We start from the raw sequence: 15,307 nt of genomic DNA, 5'->3' as shown, positions 1-15,307 counted from the left end.
CCTATGGTGAGACACTTTGCACAGCCTTGGTGCAGGGAGGAGGGGCTTGGACCTGCCTCAACTGAATATACCAGGCTCTGCTGACTCCTCATGCCTTGGAGGAGGTGGGAATGGGGAGGTGGGTTAGGGAAGAAGGTTGAGGGGGTGGGAGGAGGGAGGATAGGGGTATCTGTAGTTGGTATGTAAAATGAATAGAAAATCTCTTTAATAATAATAATATAATAATAATAATAATAATAATAATAATAATAATAATAATAATAATAGAAAGTCCCTCTTTTCTTTTTTCCTGGTTGAGACAGAGAGGTTACTCTGTAGCTCAGGGTGAGCTGAAACTCACAACAATCCTCTTGTCTCTGCCTCCCAAATACTGGGATTACAGGCATGAACCCACCATGCTTGGCTAGGCTGACTTGAGGTTTGGAATGAACAGGTATGAGTCTCAGGTTATCTAATTACATTTTCCCTAAATCCAAGAATACTACTTTGATCCGTATTTCAAAACAAAAAACAAGGGGTTTGGGATTTAGCTCAGTGGTAGAGTGCTTGCCTAGCAAGCTCAAGGCCCTGGGTTCAATCCTCAGGTCAAAAAAAAACAAAACAAAACCAAAAAACGACAAACAAAAAACAAAACAAACAAACAAACAAAAACCAAGAAAAAAGCAGCTGGTTTCCTATTAGAGTATGCAATACTTAGAGGCCCTACAATGGCAAGGCACATAAACACCCACAAGGGCCCTCAGCATCCTTTGCCTTGGTCTGGTTCCTTACTGAAGGCTTCCTGTGCCTCTGGCAAGCCCAGAACCAAGAGTCTAGACTTCAATAGTACACTTCCAGATCTCTGCCAGCTACTATTGCTGCTTCTGACCACTCTGAGAGCTTATAGGAGTGGCTAGCTAACTTCACTGGCTCCCCATGAATCAGCTCCCACCCCTAGCCATTCGGCATTGTAGCTTATGACTGCCTGGTATACTCCCAGGACTCAGCTGGCTAACGTTCCCAGTTCTGCATAAGTCAGCTCCTGCCCCTAGCTATCCATTGTTGTCTCTGACTGACAGTCACTGGAGGTGGCTGGCTAATGTCATTAGTGCCTATGGGTCAGCCATCCTAACTGCAACACAGTCTCCCTTGGACACCAGTTGCATCAACTAGGTCAACTTGAGAAAGCTTTATGTCTCACAGTATTACGTTCTCTCTACTTCTTACATAGTGTTTGGAGTTATTGCTACAGAATGCTGATTAGGCCTTTGATTACAAGCACGACAACACACCTATGGAAAAGCCAGAATTAATAAGAAATCCCGACTACACAGAAGCTCAGAACCTGCAGAACAGCTCTCCTTTTGATCTTTGGAAAACTAGCTTAAACTCCAGAGTTTAAACCGAAAATCACTGACATGTGGCTCTTGGGCTCCCAAGCACCAGATGCACTGATGAAAGTTGGTCTTTTTTCTTTATGTCACCTTTGAATTTTTTATTTATTTTGTTTGTGTGCACCCACATGATGTGCATGCATGGGTGTGGAGGTCAAAAGACAGCTTTGTGGAGTCAGTTCTCTATCCCCTTTACACAGGTTAAGAGACTGAACGCAGGCCAGCAGGTTTGCCCAACAAACACCTTTGTGTGCTGAGCCACCTTGTCCGCCCTTACACGTCACCTTTACGGGCATTCTTCATGTTTTAAACTTCATCAGATGATGGTGTTGCTTGTTTACTCAAAACCACGGTATCCCATTGTCCACTCAGATAGAGCACCTTCAAACGAGGCACGATTCTCTAGCTCAGGACGGGCAGATCAGGACTTCATGAAAAGAACTAAGCCCAGTGAACAGAGAGCTGGTTTTCTTAAGTTCACCAGCTGAGTGTTCCCAGTGCCTAGCTGCTGACACCGTGGGGGTCTTCAGTCCACTGGGACTGTGATAACCCACAGGACACTAAGCAAACAGTCTCCCGAATTCCATGTATGTGTGCTGGCACCAAAAGACACATAAAGGAAGTAGACTATGATATTAATTGTGGTTCTCTCTGGGTTGCTGATCATGGGAAATCTGCTTTCTTCGTGCTTTTCCATCTTTTGCTAGTTTACTGCAATAAACATACATTCCTGGGTAGTGAGATGACTCGACAGGCACAGGGACTTGCAGCAAAGCAGACCGTCTAAACTCAATCCCCTGGACCCACACAATAGGACAGAGCTAGCTCCACAAAGTTGTCCTGATTGCTACGTGTGTGCTGAGGCACATGTGCTCACTTCCACTAAATATATAAATAAATAAATGTAATTTTTAAAATTAAAAAAAATTCACTTAGAACCAGGAAAAGGCCAATAATTTGATTTTTTTAATTCAGAGATTGTTAGCATTTAGCCATCTGTACTGGCCTGCCCTTAGATCCTGACAGAATATGTCCTCAGCTGCAACCACCAAGAGCACCCCATGTGCACATTCGCTGCTTTCCTTATAATAAAAGCGGGCCTTGCCCACCTCCTATCTCTTTCTCTTCCTCCATTCTCGTCCTCAGGGACCGTTTCTGCTCTCTTCTCTGTCCTTTCCCCAAGAGCCCTGTTGTATGGTGTGACTCCTTCTTATTGCTTTTAAAATACAATAATTCTCATTCAGTGCAAGGCTCACATCCTAAGTGCCCCATTCACAGTTTTGACAGGTATGCGTGCCCTGGTGACCACCCCAGAAGGCCTGCTCCCATCTTCCCACTAGGTTCTGGTCAGGGCTCCCTCTGACACCTGCCAGAATCCACTGCCATTCCTAATAGTGCGTCCTGGTTTTCGTCTCAGCTTTATGACAGAAGTATGTACTATGTCCATGTGGTACTATGTACACACACACACACACACACACACACACACACACACACACACACACACACACACACGAACAGCTTCTCTAGTCTGTGTCTGTGTCTGTGAGGCCTGCACACGCTCCTGCACCGGATCAGTATGCTCCTCCAGTACTACTGAGTAATGGGCCATTGTCCCAGCCTACTTATGCATTCACCTACTGGTAGACAGGTGGGCAATTTCTAGCTTGGTCGATTTTAATAAGAATGCTGTAAATATCCTTGGTAAAGGTTTTTGTGGGCATATTTTCATTCTCTTGAGTAAACACCCGAATTGCTGGGTATCAGCACTGGACGTATATTTAATATCTTTTGATTCTAGCCATTCCAGGATATGTGAGGCTGTGTTTTATGGTAGTTTTACATCGCTCACCCTCATATCTAATGATACTAAGTCTCTTTCACGCAAGCATCTATTTTTTTTTGGTTTTGGTTTTTCGAGACAGGGTTTCTCTGTGTAGTTTTGGAGCCTGTCCTGGATCTTGCTCTGTAGACCAGGCTGGCCTCGAACTCGCAGAGGCCGGGCTCTGCCTCCCGAGTGCTGGGATTAAAGGGCGTGCACAACCGCCGTCAGACCAGAGCATCTATTATTTACTGCCTCTTACATGACGATCTGCTCAGGATCTGTGTCCACCTTCTCAGGTAGTCTCGTGTCACTGCACTGTGTGAGCGTCTGTTCTGGACAAGGTCGTCCTCAGACACACATGCTGCAGGTACCTTCCCCTACTTTGTGACTTGCCTAGTTCTTCAGCAACTACCTGCTTGTTGCGGTGGGAGAGCTGCTGATGGTGGCATTGAATCTAGGGCCTCACACATGCCAGACAAGTATTCTACCACTGAATCACATCCCTAGCCTGTTTGTTTGTTTGGTTTTTGGTTTTTGAGATGGTGTCTCACTATGTAGCCCTGGCTGTCCTGGAACTCACTATGTAGACCAGGACGGTCTCAAAGTCACAAAGATCCACCTGCTTCTGCCTTCCGAGTGCGGGAATTACAGGTGTAGCTTTAAATCTAGATGAACCCTTTTGTTTGTTTGCTTTGTTTTCACACAGGGTTTCTCTGTGTAGCCCTGGCTGTCCTAGAACTCACTCTGTACACCAGGCTGGTCTTGAACTCAGAGATCTGCCTGCCTCTGCCTCCTGAGTGCTAGGGTTTAAGGTATGTGCCACCACCCCCTGGCTCTCTAGATAAACTCTTTTTTTTTTTTTTTAAAGATTTATTTATTTATTACATATACAGTGCTCTATCTGCACGTACACCTGCAGACCAGAAGAGAGCACCAGATCTCATTACAGGTAGTTGTGAGCCACCATGTGGTTGCTGGGAATTGAACTCAGGACCTCTGGAAGAACAAGCAGTGCTCTTAACCGCTGAGCCATCCCTCCAGCCCTAGATAAACTCTTAATCTACCAATTTCTATGTTTTTTTTTTTTTAACAGACAGTAAGGGGCTGCAGAGGTGGCCTCTTGCAGAGGAACAGGGATCACTTCCCAACACCCACATGATAGCTCATAACCATCCATAACTTCAGTTCCAGGGGATCTGATGCTCTCTTCTGACTTCCATGGGCACTAGGCACACATGTAGTGCACAGACATACTTGCAGGCCAAGCAGTCAATACATAAAAATTTTTAAATCTAAAATAAAAAATGTAATAGAAAGTAAGAAAGCTGTGACCCTAAAAGACATCCCAGAGGCTGACAGTGCCCTCCTGGCTGCTCTCTGTGGAGGCTGTAGCTTCAACCCTAATGGCATTGCCCATACAAGTTTAAAATAACAAATCAAAGGGCCTTATGAAGTCAGACAGGGAGGATTAGGTTTAGAAAACACAGACACATAGGGAACTAACTGGAAGCAGATCATTTATCGAGTGAGGCAGTAGAAACGGCCTGGGAATTCCATTCAAAGTCACTGACATCTTGTCATTTTACACTGTAATCGTTTCCACATTCTTCTCCCTTAAGCATAAGGAAGTGCAAGTGAACTTGACATTACACCACACAAAAGTGGGCACACCAGCCTTCGAAAATCACATTAGCAGCACTTACTAGGCTTTTCCGTTAACAAAAGTAAAACAGAAAATTTAAAAATTCATACAGAGTGGACAACAGAAGGGGAAATAAATAATCTATACAACAATTTATGAGCACTTAGAGCAGTGCTCTCAACCTTCCTAATGCTGTGACCATTTAATACAGTGCCTCAGGCTGTGCTGACCCCCAACCATAACATTATTTTGTTGCAATTTCATAACTGTAATTTTGCTACTGTTATGAATCATAATGTAAATATCTAATATACAGGATATCTGATATGTGACTCTTGTGAAAGGGTCGTTCCCCAAAGGGGTCATGACCCATAGGCTGAGAACAGCTGACTTAAGGTTTTCAGGTACCTTTGAATTCTCTAGCTGGGTTTTGTACATGTGAAAGGTGTCCTGTGGCCAGGTATAGCGGCGCACACCTTTAATCCCAGCACTTGGGAGACAGAGGCAGGTGGATCTCTGTGACCAGGTCAGCCTGGTCTACATAGCGAGTTTCAGGACAGCCAAAGCTATGTAGAAAGGCTATGTCTCCAAAAAAAAGTTTCCTATGTTCAGATCCTTGTAGTGAGGACTCAGAGGAAGGCCATGAAGGCTTCTGTGTATCGCTAGGACCTCAAGGCAGAAAACCTACTTTCTCCTTGAACATGCCAGAGCCTGTGGGGAAGGGTGGTGCACTGGGAGCTAGACCCACAAGGCCCACCCAGCAGCAAGGCAGACTCACCTTTCCTCTGTGGATCCCAGGCTTTCAATTTCATTAGCAACTTCTGCTATCTCGTCCTTCAGCCTCTGTAAACAGGAGTTACCAGGATGAGAGCTGCAGACCTCAGTGACACTTCCAAAACCTTTCACACAACTCCCTCCATCCCAAGACCACGACACAGCAGAACAGAACAACAACAAAGGCGCATGCAGAAACTCTAAGAGGTCAACTAGGAGAATGGATTTACTCAACAAATGTCTCCTGGGCTCCCACCAGACAGTAAGCTTTTTAGGACTGCAAAGGCGGGAAGGCAGCTACTTGGCCCACGGTTCCTGGGCTAGGGAAGAAGCGTTTTCGGCACATGCACTTTGTTAAAAAGGTGTACTCGATGAAGAACAGCCACTTTGGCATAGTCTTTCAGAACAGTCTGCAGTTCCCAAACACAGGTATGATGGAACTCACAGCACACAGGCACCCACACACATGGTTGGCTGGACCAGCAAAGGCTGTTCTGGACCTACACTGCTGCTTCATGCTGCCATAACTGGACATGGGAATGTCCCACTAAATCTGCTGACCATTCACCCCCAGCATCAAAATCACTACCAGCCACTGACTTCCCCTTCACTCAGTCTTGTAAGGGAGGGACTGTCTCCATGCAGAGGGGAGGGTGGAAGCTCCTTCATATTCCTAGCAGTTACCAGAGACTTGGGGAAAAAACATCCAAACAGTCCCAAGTCACCAACAGCAAGGGGACCTATCCTCTCTCTCACTTTGCTGAGGTTCCAGGCCCTCCTTTCCTCACCCCTGAAATCTTAGAAAGGGTTTTAGAAGAGCAGCATCCAGCTGCTCAGAGGGAAAATAACCCACCACAGGGCTCCTGGGCCCTCTTTCCAGCACAGCCTTTGTCATGAAAAGGAACTTGGAAAAACATCAACACTGCTGTCTACAATCCCAGCTATCTGCAGGGATCACCTTGTCATGTCCTCACGGGAAGGTGTGAGGGAGTTGTTGTTCTCATCCTATGACCAGGAAAGAGAGAAGTAAAGGAACCAGAGCTGCAGCCCATGCCCTCAGCTGGTGAGGAGCAGTCAGGACCCACAGAAGGTGCCAGCAAACCTGAGCCAAAACAGCGCCCAGCGTCACTCAAGCTCTGACAAGCAGCAGCAGGGCAGGCCTTCTGAGACTCCACTTCTGGTCAGTCACAGGCAGCCACTAACACCTACACTTTGGTCAGAGCTGTGGGAGCACCAGCCCTTAAGGGCACCTTGTGTCCCTACACTGGCCAGCCTCCCAGCCCCCTCCAACCTGAATATCAGCCAGCAGCTCCTGCTTCCTCCGCCGGATGTTCTCCAGTTCTTGACGCTCTTCTGCAGTCAGGTCACTGGGAACTGCAAAGAGAGACATGTCACCAAGAAAGCATCTTCCTCCCACCCCCCCAAAAAATTCCAAAGACTCGTAGGTAAAACATGACCAAGAAAGAAGTCAGAAGCCAACTTCGGACATGACAGCTGCTGGGAATCACTCTGGCAGGTTTAGGAAGAGAGGTGGGACCTTCAGCTCTTAGACAGCTGAGCAAGGACAGCTCCAAAGGAAGAACAGGAGGGAGATGCTACCCCAGTGGGGAAAGGAGAGAGGCCTTAATCATCTGTCAGACCATTCTGCCTTCTAGCTGGGAGAGGACAGGCCTCAGCTCCCTCCCAGGAGGTCAAAAGTGGAACTATAGCTCCCAGGAGCTGCCCAAGCACCTAAAGTGGAACCCAGAGGTGAAGTGCTTTGAGCGCTCTGTGCTGTTTTAGAAAAAGTTGGGGTGAGGATTCTTTGTGAACAGAGAAGAAAATCTAGAAAGACACACAGCAAGATGAAAACAGCATTAACTCTGGGGGCTAGGATGATAACACTCTTTTCAACCTGGTGTGAATATTCAGTGTGCTCCTACCATCAAGACACACTCATCATGAACACTGCCATAGACCCCCAGTGACTGGCTCCTCATTCCAAGCAGATGGCCACATGAACAAGCATTAAAACCAGCAAAGTGGCCGGGCGGTGGTGGCATACGCCTTTAATCCCAGCACTCGGGAGGCAGAGCCAGGCGGATCTCTGTGAGTTCAAGGCCAGCCTGGTCTCCAAAGCGAGTTCCAGGAAAGGCGCAAAGCTACACAGAGAAACCCTGTCTCGAAAAACCAAAAAACAAAACAAAACAAAACAGCAAAAAGTGTCCCTGTTCTCACAACTCCAGTCACCATGCCGCCTGTCCCCCATCCCCACCATTTCAGACAGACTACATAACCCATTCAGTCACATGCTGTCTGTCCTCATGGGTGATCTGAGGAGGGAGTGGAATAGAGATGTATTCCCTTACCCTCAGAGGACACATTCTAAGGACCCCAGCAGACCTCTGGACCCACAGATAGACTGGTTTTGTCTACATGTACATCTACATTGGATGCTTTTTCTGTCTGGCCCAGGCACCATCCTACACTGTGGCCAAACCTTTGGCAGCCTGAGGTACAAGCAGCAAAATGAGTAAACAGTTTTTCACTATTACAGAGGGTCACAGACAGAGAAGGGTACAGCAGGAGACTGCAAAATTCATCCTGCCACTCAGAATGCAAATGAAGGCTTATGAGTTGTTTGTTTCTGGAATTTTCCACTTAATACTGTGGGTTGTAGATGACAATGGGTAATGGTTTTAACTATGGTGCCTCAAGCCCTGACTGGTGTCCAGTGGGCAATGTGTTGGCTCCTGTTTCTGCACAGTGTGGTATAGGGCACCCACATCCTCAGGATGGGTAGACAGATTCCTTCTCTTCTTGAATCAAAGTGCACCCTTGAGCTATGATGCCCAGTGTGACACAGATTGTAAAAGGATAGCGCAGCTCCTCTGCAGTAATGCTTCACACTGGTGACACACTGGTGTGATGGAGTAAAGCCTCACACTGGTGACACACTGGTGTGATGGAGTAAAGCCTCACACTGGTGACACACTGGTGTGATGGAGTAAAGCCTCACACTGGTGACACACTGGTGTGATGGAGTAAGGCCTCACACTGGTGACACACTGGTGTGATGGAGTAAAGCTTCACACTGGTGACACACTGGTGTGATGGAGCAAGGCCTCACACTGGTGACACACTGGTGTGATGGAGCAAAGCCTCACACTGGTGACACACTGGTGTGATGGAGTAAGGCCTCACACTGGTGACACACTGGTGTGATGGAGTAAAGCCTCACACTGGTGACACACTGGTGTGATGGAGTAAAGCCTCACACTGGCGACACACTGGTGTGATGGAGTAAGGCCTCACACTGGTGACACACTGGTGTGATGGAGCAAGGCCTCACACTGGTGACACACTGGTGTGATGGAGTAAGGCCTCACACTGGTGACACACTGGTGTGATGGAGCAAAGCCTCACACTGGTGACACACTGGTGTGATGGAGTAAGGCCTCACACTGGTGACACACTGGTGTGATGGAGTAAGGTGTTTAGCTGACCCCTCAGAGCTGGAATGACACTTCTGTTTATAGCACAGATAGACACATGCTCATCCTGACATGGCATGGCTTTGGAGGCAAAAGTTCACTTTAAACGTATCTATTTCATGAGGATATCAATACCCGGGATCTGATTTGATGCTTATAGAGCTGGTTAATCATATTATCAATGAGTCTCCATTTGAGCAGGAACAAGACTAATAAATCCCAGATCCTTACTACAAAGCTGATGGGGGAAAAAAAATTCTTATCCCCTGTGGTGGTACTGTGTTCCCCAAAATATTGTGCACCCTAATAAACTTATCTGGGGTCAGAGAACAGGACAGCCACTAGATGTAGAAGCCAGAAAATGGTGGCACACACACCTTTAATCCTAGCATTCCAGAGGCAGAGATCCCTCTGGATCTCTGTGAGTTCAAAGCCACACTGGAAACAGCCAGGTGTGGTAACAAGAGCCTTTAATCCCAGGAAGTGATGGCAGGAAGCAGAAGGTATTTAAGGCGTGAGGATGAGGAACTAGATCCTGGTTAAGCTTTTAGGCTTTTGAGCAGCACAGTTCATCAGAGAGGCATCCAGTCTGAGGAAACAGGATCAGCTGAGGAATTGGTGAGGTGAGGTGGCTATGGCTTGTTCTGCTTCTCTGATCTTCTAGCATTCACCCCAATACCTGGCTCCAGGTTTGTTTTTATTAATAAGAACTTTTAAGATTCGTGCTACAATCCCCAGCCTGCTAACCTTTATCACTTGAGTCAGAAACTCTGTGGTTGCCTCCAGAATCAGAGAACCCACCCCTCATTCACATGTGACAGTCAGGGCCCATTATCTGCATTTCACATTCAAATTGTGCTTCTCACTATCTGCCTCTCAAGATATTACTTAAAAATAAGGAAGATATCTAAAAAGTCAACAAACCTACACTCCTGTAGGGCATCAGTAGTCTCTCTGACAGGAACCTGGGACTCAGAAGGCAATGTCATGAGAACAGAGGCCTTCTTGGGAGTCTTGGATGCCATCGTATCTCTGGTACCTCGCCACGGGGCTCTATGTGCCAAAGAATTGGAATATATACCTATCCCCAAGTAAACAAGAATGGATTAGCTGCTGGTAAGTAAGCTATCTGATGGGTAGTTGACCCAGTTGGGATGGGAGCCCTTGGTGCTGATGCCTGGAGACCTGACAGTCCCTGTGGCAAAGGTTCCTCCTGCTCCAGGTAAGCAAAGCCCCTAAGTCCTAAGACCCAACCCCCTCACAGCCTTCCCACCTGCCCGCAAGCTTCTCTCTTACAGTTACACCTGCAGTGGGAAAGAGTAAGACCACAAACAAACAAGCAGATCCTGTAGTGGACAGAAAACTCTGCGCTCTAAAAAACCCAGACCCAGCTGGGCAGCAGTGGTGCATGCCTTTAATCCCAGCATCCAGGAGGCAGAGCCAGGCGGATCTCTGTGAATTCGAGGCCAGCCTGGTCTACAGAGCGAGATCCCGGATAGGCACCAAAACTACACAGAGAAACTCTGTCTCAAAAAACAAAAAACAAAGCAAAAACCCAGACCCTTGAAAAAGGGGCAATTAAAGAGAAAAACAAAAAAACAAAACCATACTCTTGCAAATTAAATCTTTTTCCCTTTTTCAATCCTCCTATCTAAATAAAACATGTCAAGAAAGGACTAAAGGACAAATCTATAAGAACAACAACAAGAAAAGACCTAAAAGTGAGCAGCCAATCAGTTCATTGCACAGTAAAAACTAAGGTCCTACAGAGAAATAAATAGAAGCAAATAGGCCCCAAGACCTCTACAGGGCAGGGAGTGGGGTTCATCAGCCCATAGCTGAAGAGATTCACACAGTCCAGTGAGGACTCTGAAGGCCTTCAAAATTCTAAATGAAAAATCCTGGACCCCAATCCTCAGCCGAGAGAGATAAGTCAGAATCATTAGATGTCTAAGTAGCAGAGAGCCAGTCTCCTGGCCACACGTTCTAAAGTGACTTCAAGTGGAGTACAATGCAGGACGAGGGACAGGTCCAACTCAGGAGCCTGAGGATGGCAAATAACTGGGCGTAGGGCAGAAAGCATGTAGAACAGGCTGCCATGCAAAAGGGCAGAGCATGCAGAACAGGTGGGTGTGCAAACTGTGGACTGTAGGAAAGGTATCGCAAAGAACAAAACAGGCTACAAACAGAATGGGGTGTGTAACACATGTCTATAACCCCAACACTCTTGAGGCTGAGGCAGGGGCAGCCTGAGTTTAAAGCCAGCAAGGACTATATAGCAATACTATCTTGGAGATACTGGGAAGTGTTTGTGAAATGGGCAGACACCACTTCACCTTCTCTTAACAAAATGGTAAGTTCTGCAAATAGGAAAAACAAACAAACAAACAAACAAACAAAAAAAACCCACATCTAAAAGGAATACTGGGAGAAAATAAGTGAGAAGTCTGGGTAGCCAGGGATGCTGGAGCAGCTCACCAGTATCTCCATTCTTGTACTATCTGCTGCTTGTTGGCTTTCAGAATCAGTCTGTTTGCAAAGCATCAAATGCTCCCCAAAAAAGAAGAACAGCTCTTATCATCAATGGTGAGTGAGGTGTGGCAGGACGGGGCCACCTGAGAGAGAATCAGGGTCCCCACTGCAGAGGAGGAGGACAAAGGAAGCAAGAACCTAAGACCAGGGATGAGACGTGCACAATGCAGACACACTCACGGGACGTGCACAATGCAGACACACTCACGGGACGTGCACAATGCAGACACACTCACGGGACGTGCACAATGCAGACACACTCACGGGACGTGCAAAGGTAAAACAGAAGAACTAGAAGACTTGATAAACTACTCGAGAAGAGAAGGCGAGCTGGAGCCTCTGTCCGCCACAGGAGGAAGCCAGGATTCATCCCTGGCTCTGACACAGGAACGAGCCACTCAAGACCCAAGCAGACCAACACCAAGGAGCTCATGGCTGTGGCTGCCTTGGGGAGCAGGTCCCGGAACAGAATGATGGGGTTCCCGTGAGTACTCACATGTCACCTGTCTGACACAGTAACCCAGGGTTTCCAGGGAAAAGGCCTCTGTGTCCTGGCAGCCACACAAATGGCCAGTTTGCAGTTATAATAAAGACATTAAAAATAAAACAAAAAAGTCATAGCATTTGTTGTCATTTGTTTTGATCCAGTCTCCTGACACTAACTATGTGATCTCTAAGTTACTTCTGTAATAGTTAATAACCTGAAATCAATGCTCCTTCCATTTTGGTTCAAAGAAGAACCAGAATTTAGGAGAAGAAATAAAAAAACAAGAAAAAAATCTCATTTTATTCTCCTGGAATTTTGTTGTAAGATGAGAGAAATATAACATTTTAAAGAGCACTTCCCTCTGCAGAAACTCACCAATGCCAACACCAAACCTTACCAACACAGCACCAAAGCTTACTAACGAAGCACCAAACCTTATCAATGCAGCACCAGACTTTACCAATGTAACACCAAACCTTACCAACAAAACACCAAGCCTTACCATTGAAGCACCAAACCTTACCAACTCAGCACCAAATCTTACCAATGTAACACCAAACCTTACCAATGCAACACCAATCTTACCAAAGCAAATCTTTAGTTCAAGCCTCTGTGCCAGAGAAAAAAACAAATGCCAATGATTGCTTCATTTAACACAGGATCTAAATGATTGCTAGGGTGCTGGGGGTATGGAGGTTCCAGGGACCTGGGCTGATAACACAGATGCTGTGAACAATGGAACCATGCTGGGAAGGAGAAGGGAGAGACAGACAAGGGACACAGGGTGACCCAGTCTACTGGACCTGGGAGCACCAGCAGGGAAGGCTATCTAACCCCAAGGACTGGCAGGGTTAAACTGCACAAGAGCTCTGACAGGCCAGGCCAGATGGCAGAACAACAAACAACTTCCCCTCCCCCACTGCCACGTGCTACAGCCACGCTTCTGTGCCAGGAGGCGGCTAAACCCTTTTCTCTAAAAGAATGGCCACTGGGCAGGGCAGCAGGTTGTCCTTGCCACAGTCTGAGCACAATGGAGACAGATCAGGAGTCCTCTTGCTACACCATCACTCCCCCTTGCCTGTGCCGGAGGGACAGGAACCCATGCTCTAAAGTTAATTTGTGAGGTGTCCAGCCAGCAGGCTGAGGGGACAGTCCCACACTGGTCTCCTCACCAATCTTTTCCCAGGTTCCAGTTTAATGAAGGGGATTAAAGAGGCCAAACAACAAGAAGCCATTGTGCCCAGCTGTGAAGGCAAAAGCCGTACAAGGGAAGCTCTCACTTATTTATTTAAATGTTGCTTTGCAGATTTTAACTGTAGGCAGAAACTCAGAGCTGAAACATGGTCCAGCCAGCACATACAAAGGAGGACTGTCTTAAAGGGACGGTGCCTTCTTTCCAAGCCAAGGAACAGAAATGTGCACAGGATGGCAGGCATCGGTCTGAAGCCCTGCAGTCCCTGTTCTGTTCTGTCACAGCTGCCCAGTGGTGTGCCCCGAGGTCCCATTGGGGATGTAGCTCCTGTGACATCAGGTTCTATTTAGCAGCCACTGCAGCCACTACCCAAATGCATGGCGCTTACCCAACCCTAGTGGGTGCTGTGAAATCAGAGGGGTCCAGGCATGCTTTGGAAGGCAGGTTTCCTTCTTCCTGCTTTTTGAGGTCATCTTGCTCCCCTCACACCTCTCTGCTTGGCTTGAAAATACACTACCTGCCTTGTTTTTAATTATTATTAACCATATTTATTAACTGCCATAATTATTAACCAGCATCCACAGAGCCCGGGCCTCAGTGGATAAAAAGGGTCTACATTTAATGCAGTACTACAGGGAGACAGTGAAGAGTGACTAAGAAATGGGTCTTCTTGGAGGGCTCACCTTCTCCTCACTGTGAAGAAGGTAAATATACAAAGCATGGCTACCATGGTAATAGCCCCAAACCCAGAGCCCAGAGCTCCCCCATACTTCCATACAGTTCTGCTGTTAAGCTGCCTTTCCTATTCTGGACCTGGACTGAACATGCAAATACGTATTTCCTTTCTCTCCTTCTCCCTACTCCTTCCCTGCCTCTCACTTACTCAGGCAAATCTAAGCACAGCCCAGAACTGCAGAGGTGGTAAACGAAGCCCAGGTTTCCCCACATCCCCACAGAGCTGGCCCCCACTCCGAGAGGACAGTGGCTCTCCTAGTTCCAAGAGCACAGATATAGGAAGCTGCTGCTGAAACTTCCCACAGTGTGAAAGCCCTGAAAGCCAGCAGCACCAGCCACAGCAAGGCACCAACCCTTCCACTGTCTGCCCCCAAGTGGACTTAGCCAGTGTGATCTTGGCAACAAGTCCAGAGTCTGTCCCCTCCAGAGGCCTATATCACTTTGTCACCCAGGAAATCCAGGGACTTACACTTTGAAAAACTTCCAAGTACTGTGGCCACACCAATGCTCAGCAGCTGCTCGCCTCTTTGTAAGATGGAAGTACCCCATCCATTGCTGTAACCATTGGGCGCAGGAAAAGAGCTGGAAGAGTTGGCTCAGTGGGCACCCTGATCTAAGCCAGGTCCCTTCACCTGCAGATTCACTCACTTGCCTCCTCTCTTGCCTACACACCACAAATACTCACCCAACCTGTAACTACTGCTGCCTCATGGCTGGACAGCGGACTCTCCCTTCCTGGAGGAGCAGCAGTCCCAAAGACCTAGAGGTCACGGACAATTTCGGAGTGCATGCTAATGAGGGCCATGTCTATTGGGCACTGCACCCACCTGTGGAACCGCCCAGGGCCACTTGGTTATATCACCTACAGTCCATACTCACCCACTGTGTGGCCCTGGGCAACCCATCTCATCAGTGTGTGTCCCTCACCAACAATACGCTGACAGGCTGCTTCCCAGAACACTCTGCAGTGGAGTATGGCTCTTAGACCATAGCGGGGAAAGTTACAGCCCTAAGCCCTGTACCTTGTGGTGAGTCAGAAACAGCAGGGAACGGGGGCAAGGCAGGAGGGGCTGGCACAGAAGGCAGCAGCTGCAGATTCAAAGATAGTACCAAGTTTCTTATTGATCACTGCTACCTGGCTTGGAGAGCCTGTCTTCCCTCACTTAGAACTCCCCATTCACAAGTGATGGGGTTGAGGCATTCAGAAAGACTAAGAAAGCAACCTACTTTCCAACCATCTTTCAGGTAACAGCAAAAGAGGAAAAACCCAAAGC

General features: G+C 47.4%; 1 protein-coding gene and 1 non-coding gene across 4 annotated transcripts in view; both read right to left on the bottom strand.

Moving 5' to 3' along the window:
* Positions 1-15,307, bottom strand: part of Cyth1 (cytohesin 1) — a 91,370-nt gene that overhangs the window by 23,809 nt on the left and 52,254 nt on the right. For all 3 annotated transcript variants that reach the window (XM_052755782.1, XM_052755783.1, XM_052755781.1), the window contains 2 exons: positions 6,906-6,988; positions 5,619-5,683 (listed from right to left, as the gene is read on the bottom strand). In XM_052755782.1, the coding sequence (XP_052611742.1) occupies positions 5,619-5,683; positions 6,906-6,988 (148 nt within the window). Of the gene's footprint in view, positions 1-5,618; positions 5,684-6,905; positions 6,989-15,307 lie in introns of those variants that run through there.
* On the bottom strand, positions 1,708-1,831 carry LOC128123564 (small Cajal body-specific RNA 23). Its single transcript, XR_008222739.1, has one exon. It is a non-coding gene; the product is annotated as a small Cajal body-specific RNA 23 (non-coding RNA).

The sequence above is a fragment of the Peromyscus californicus genome, unplaced genomic scaffold, assembly GCF_007827085.1.
Source record: "Peromyscus californicus insignis strain IS unplaced genomic scaffold, ASM782708v3 Scaffold_3__1_contigs__length_106647218, whole genome shotgun sequence".
NCBI classification, from domain to species: Eukaryota; Metazoa; Chordata; class Mammalia; order Rodentia; family Cricetidae; genus Peromyscus; species Peromyscus californicus.
The sequence above is the reverse complement of the archived record's forward strand: the minus strand, read 5'-3'. Positions and strand labels throughout refer to the sequence as shown.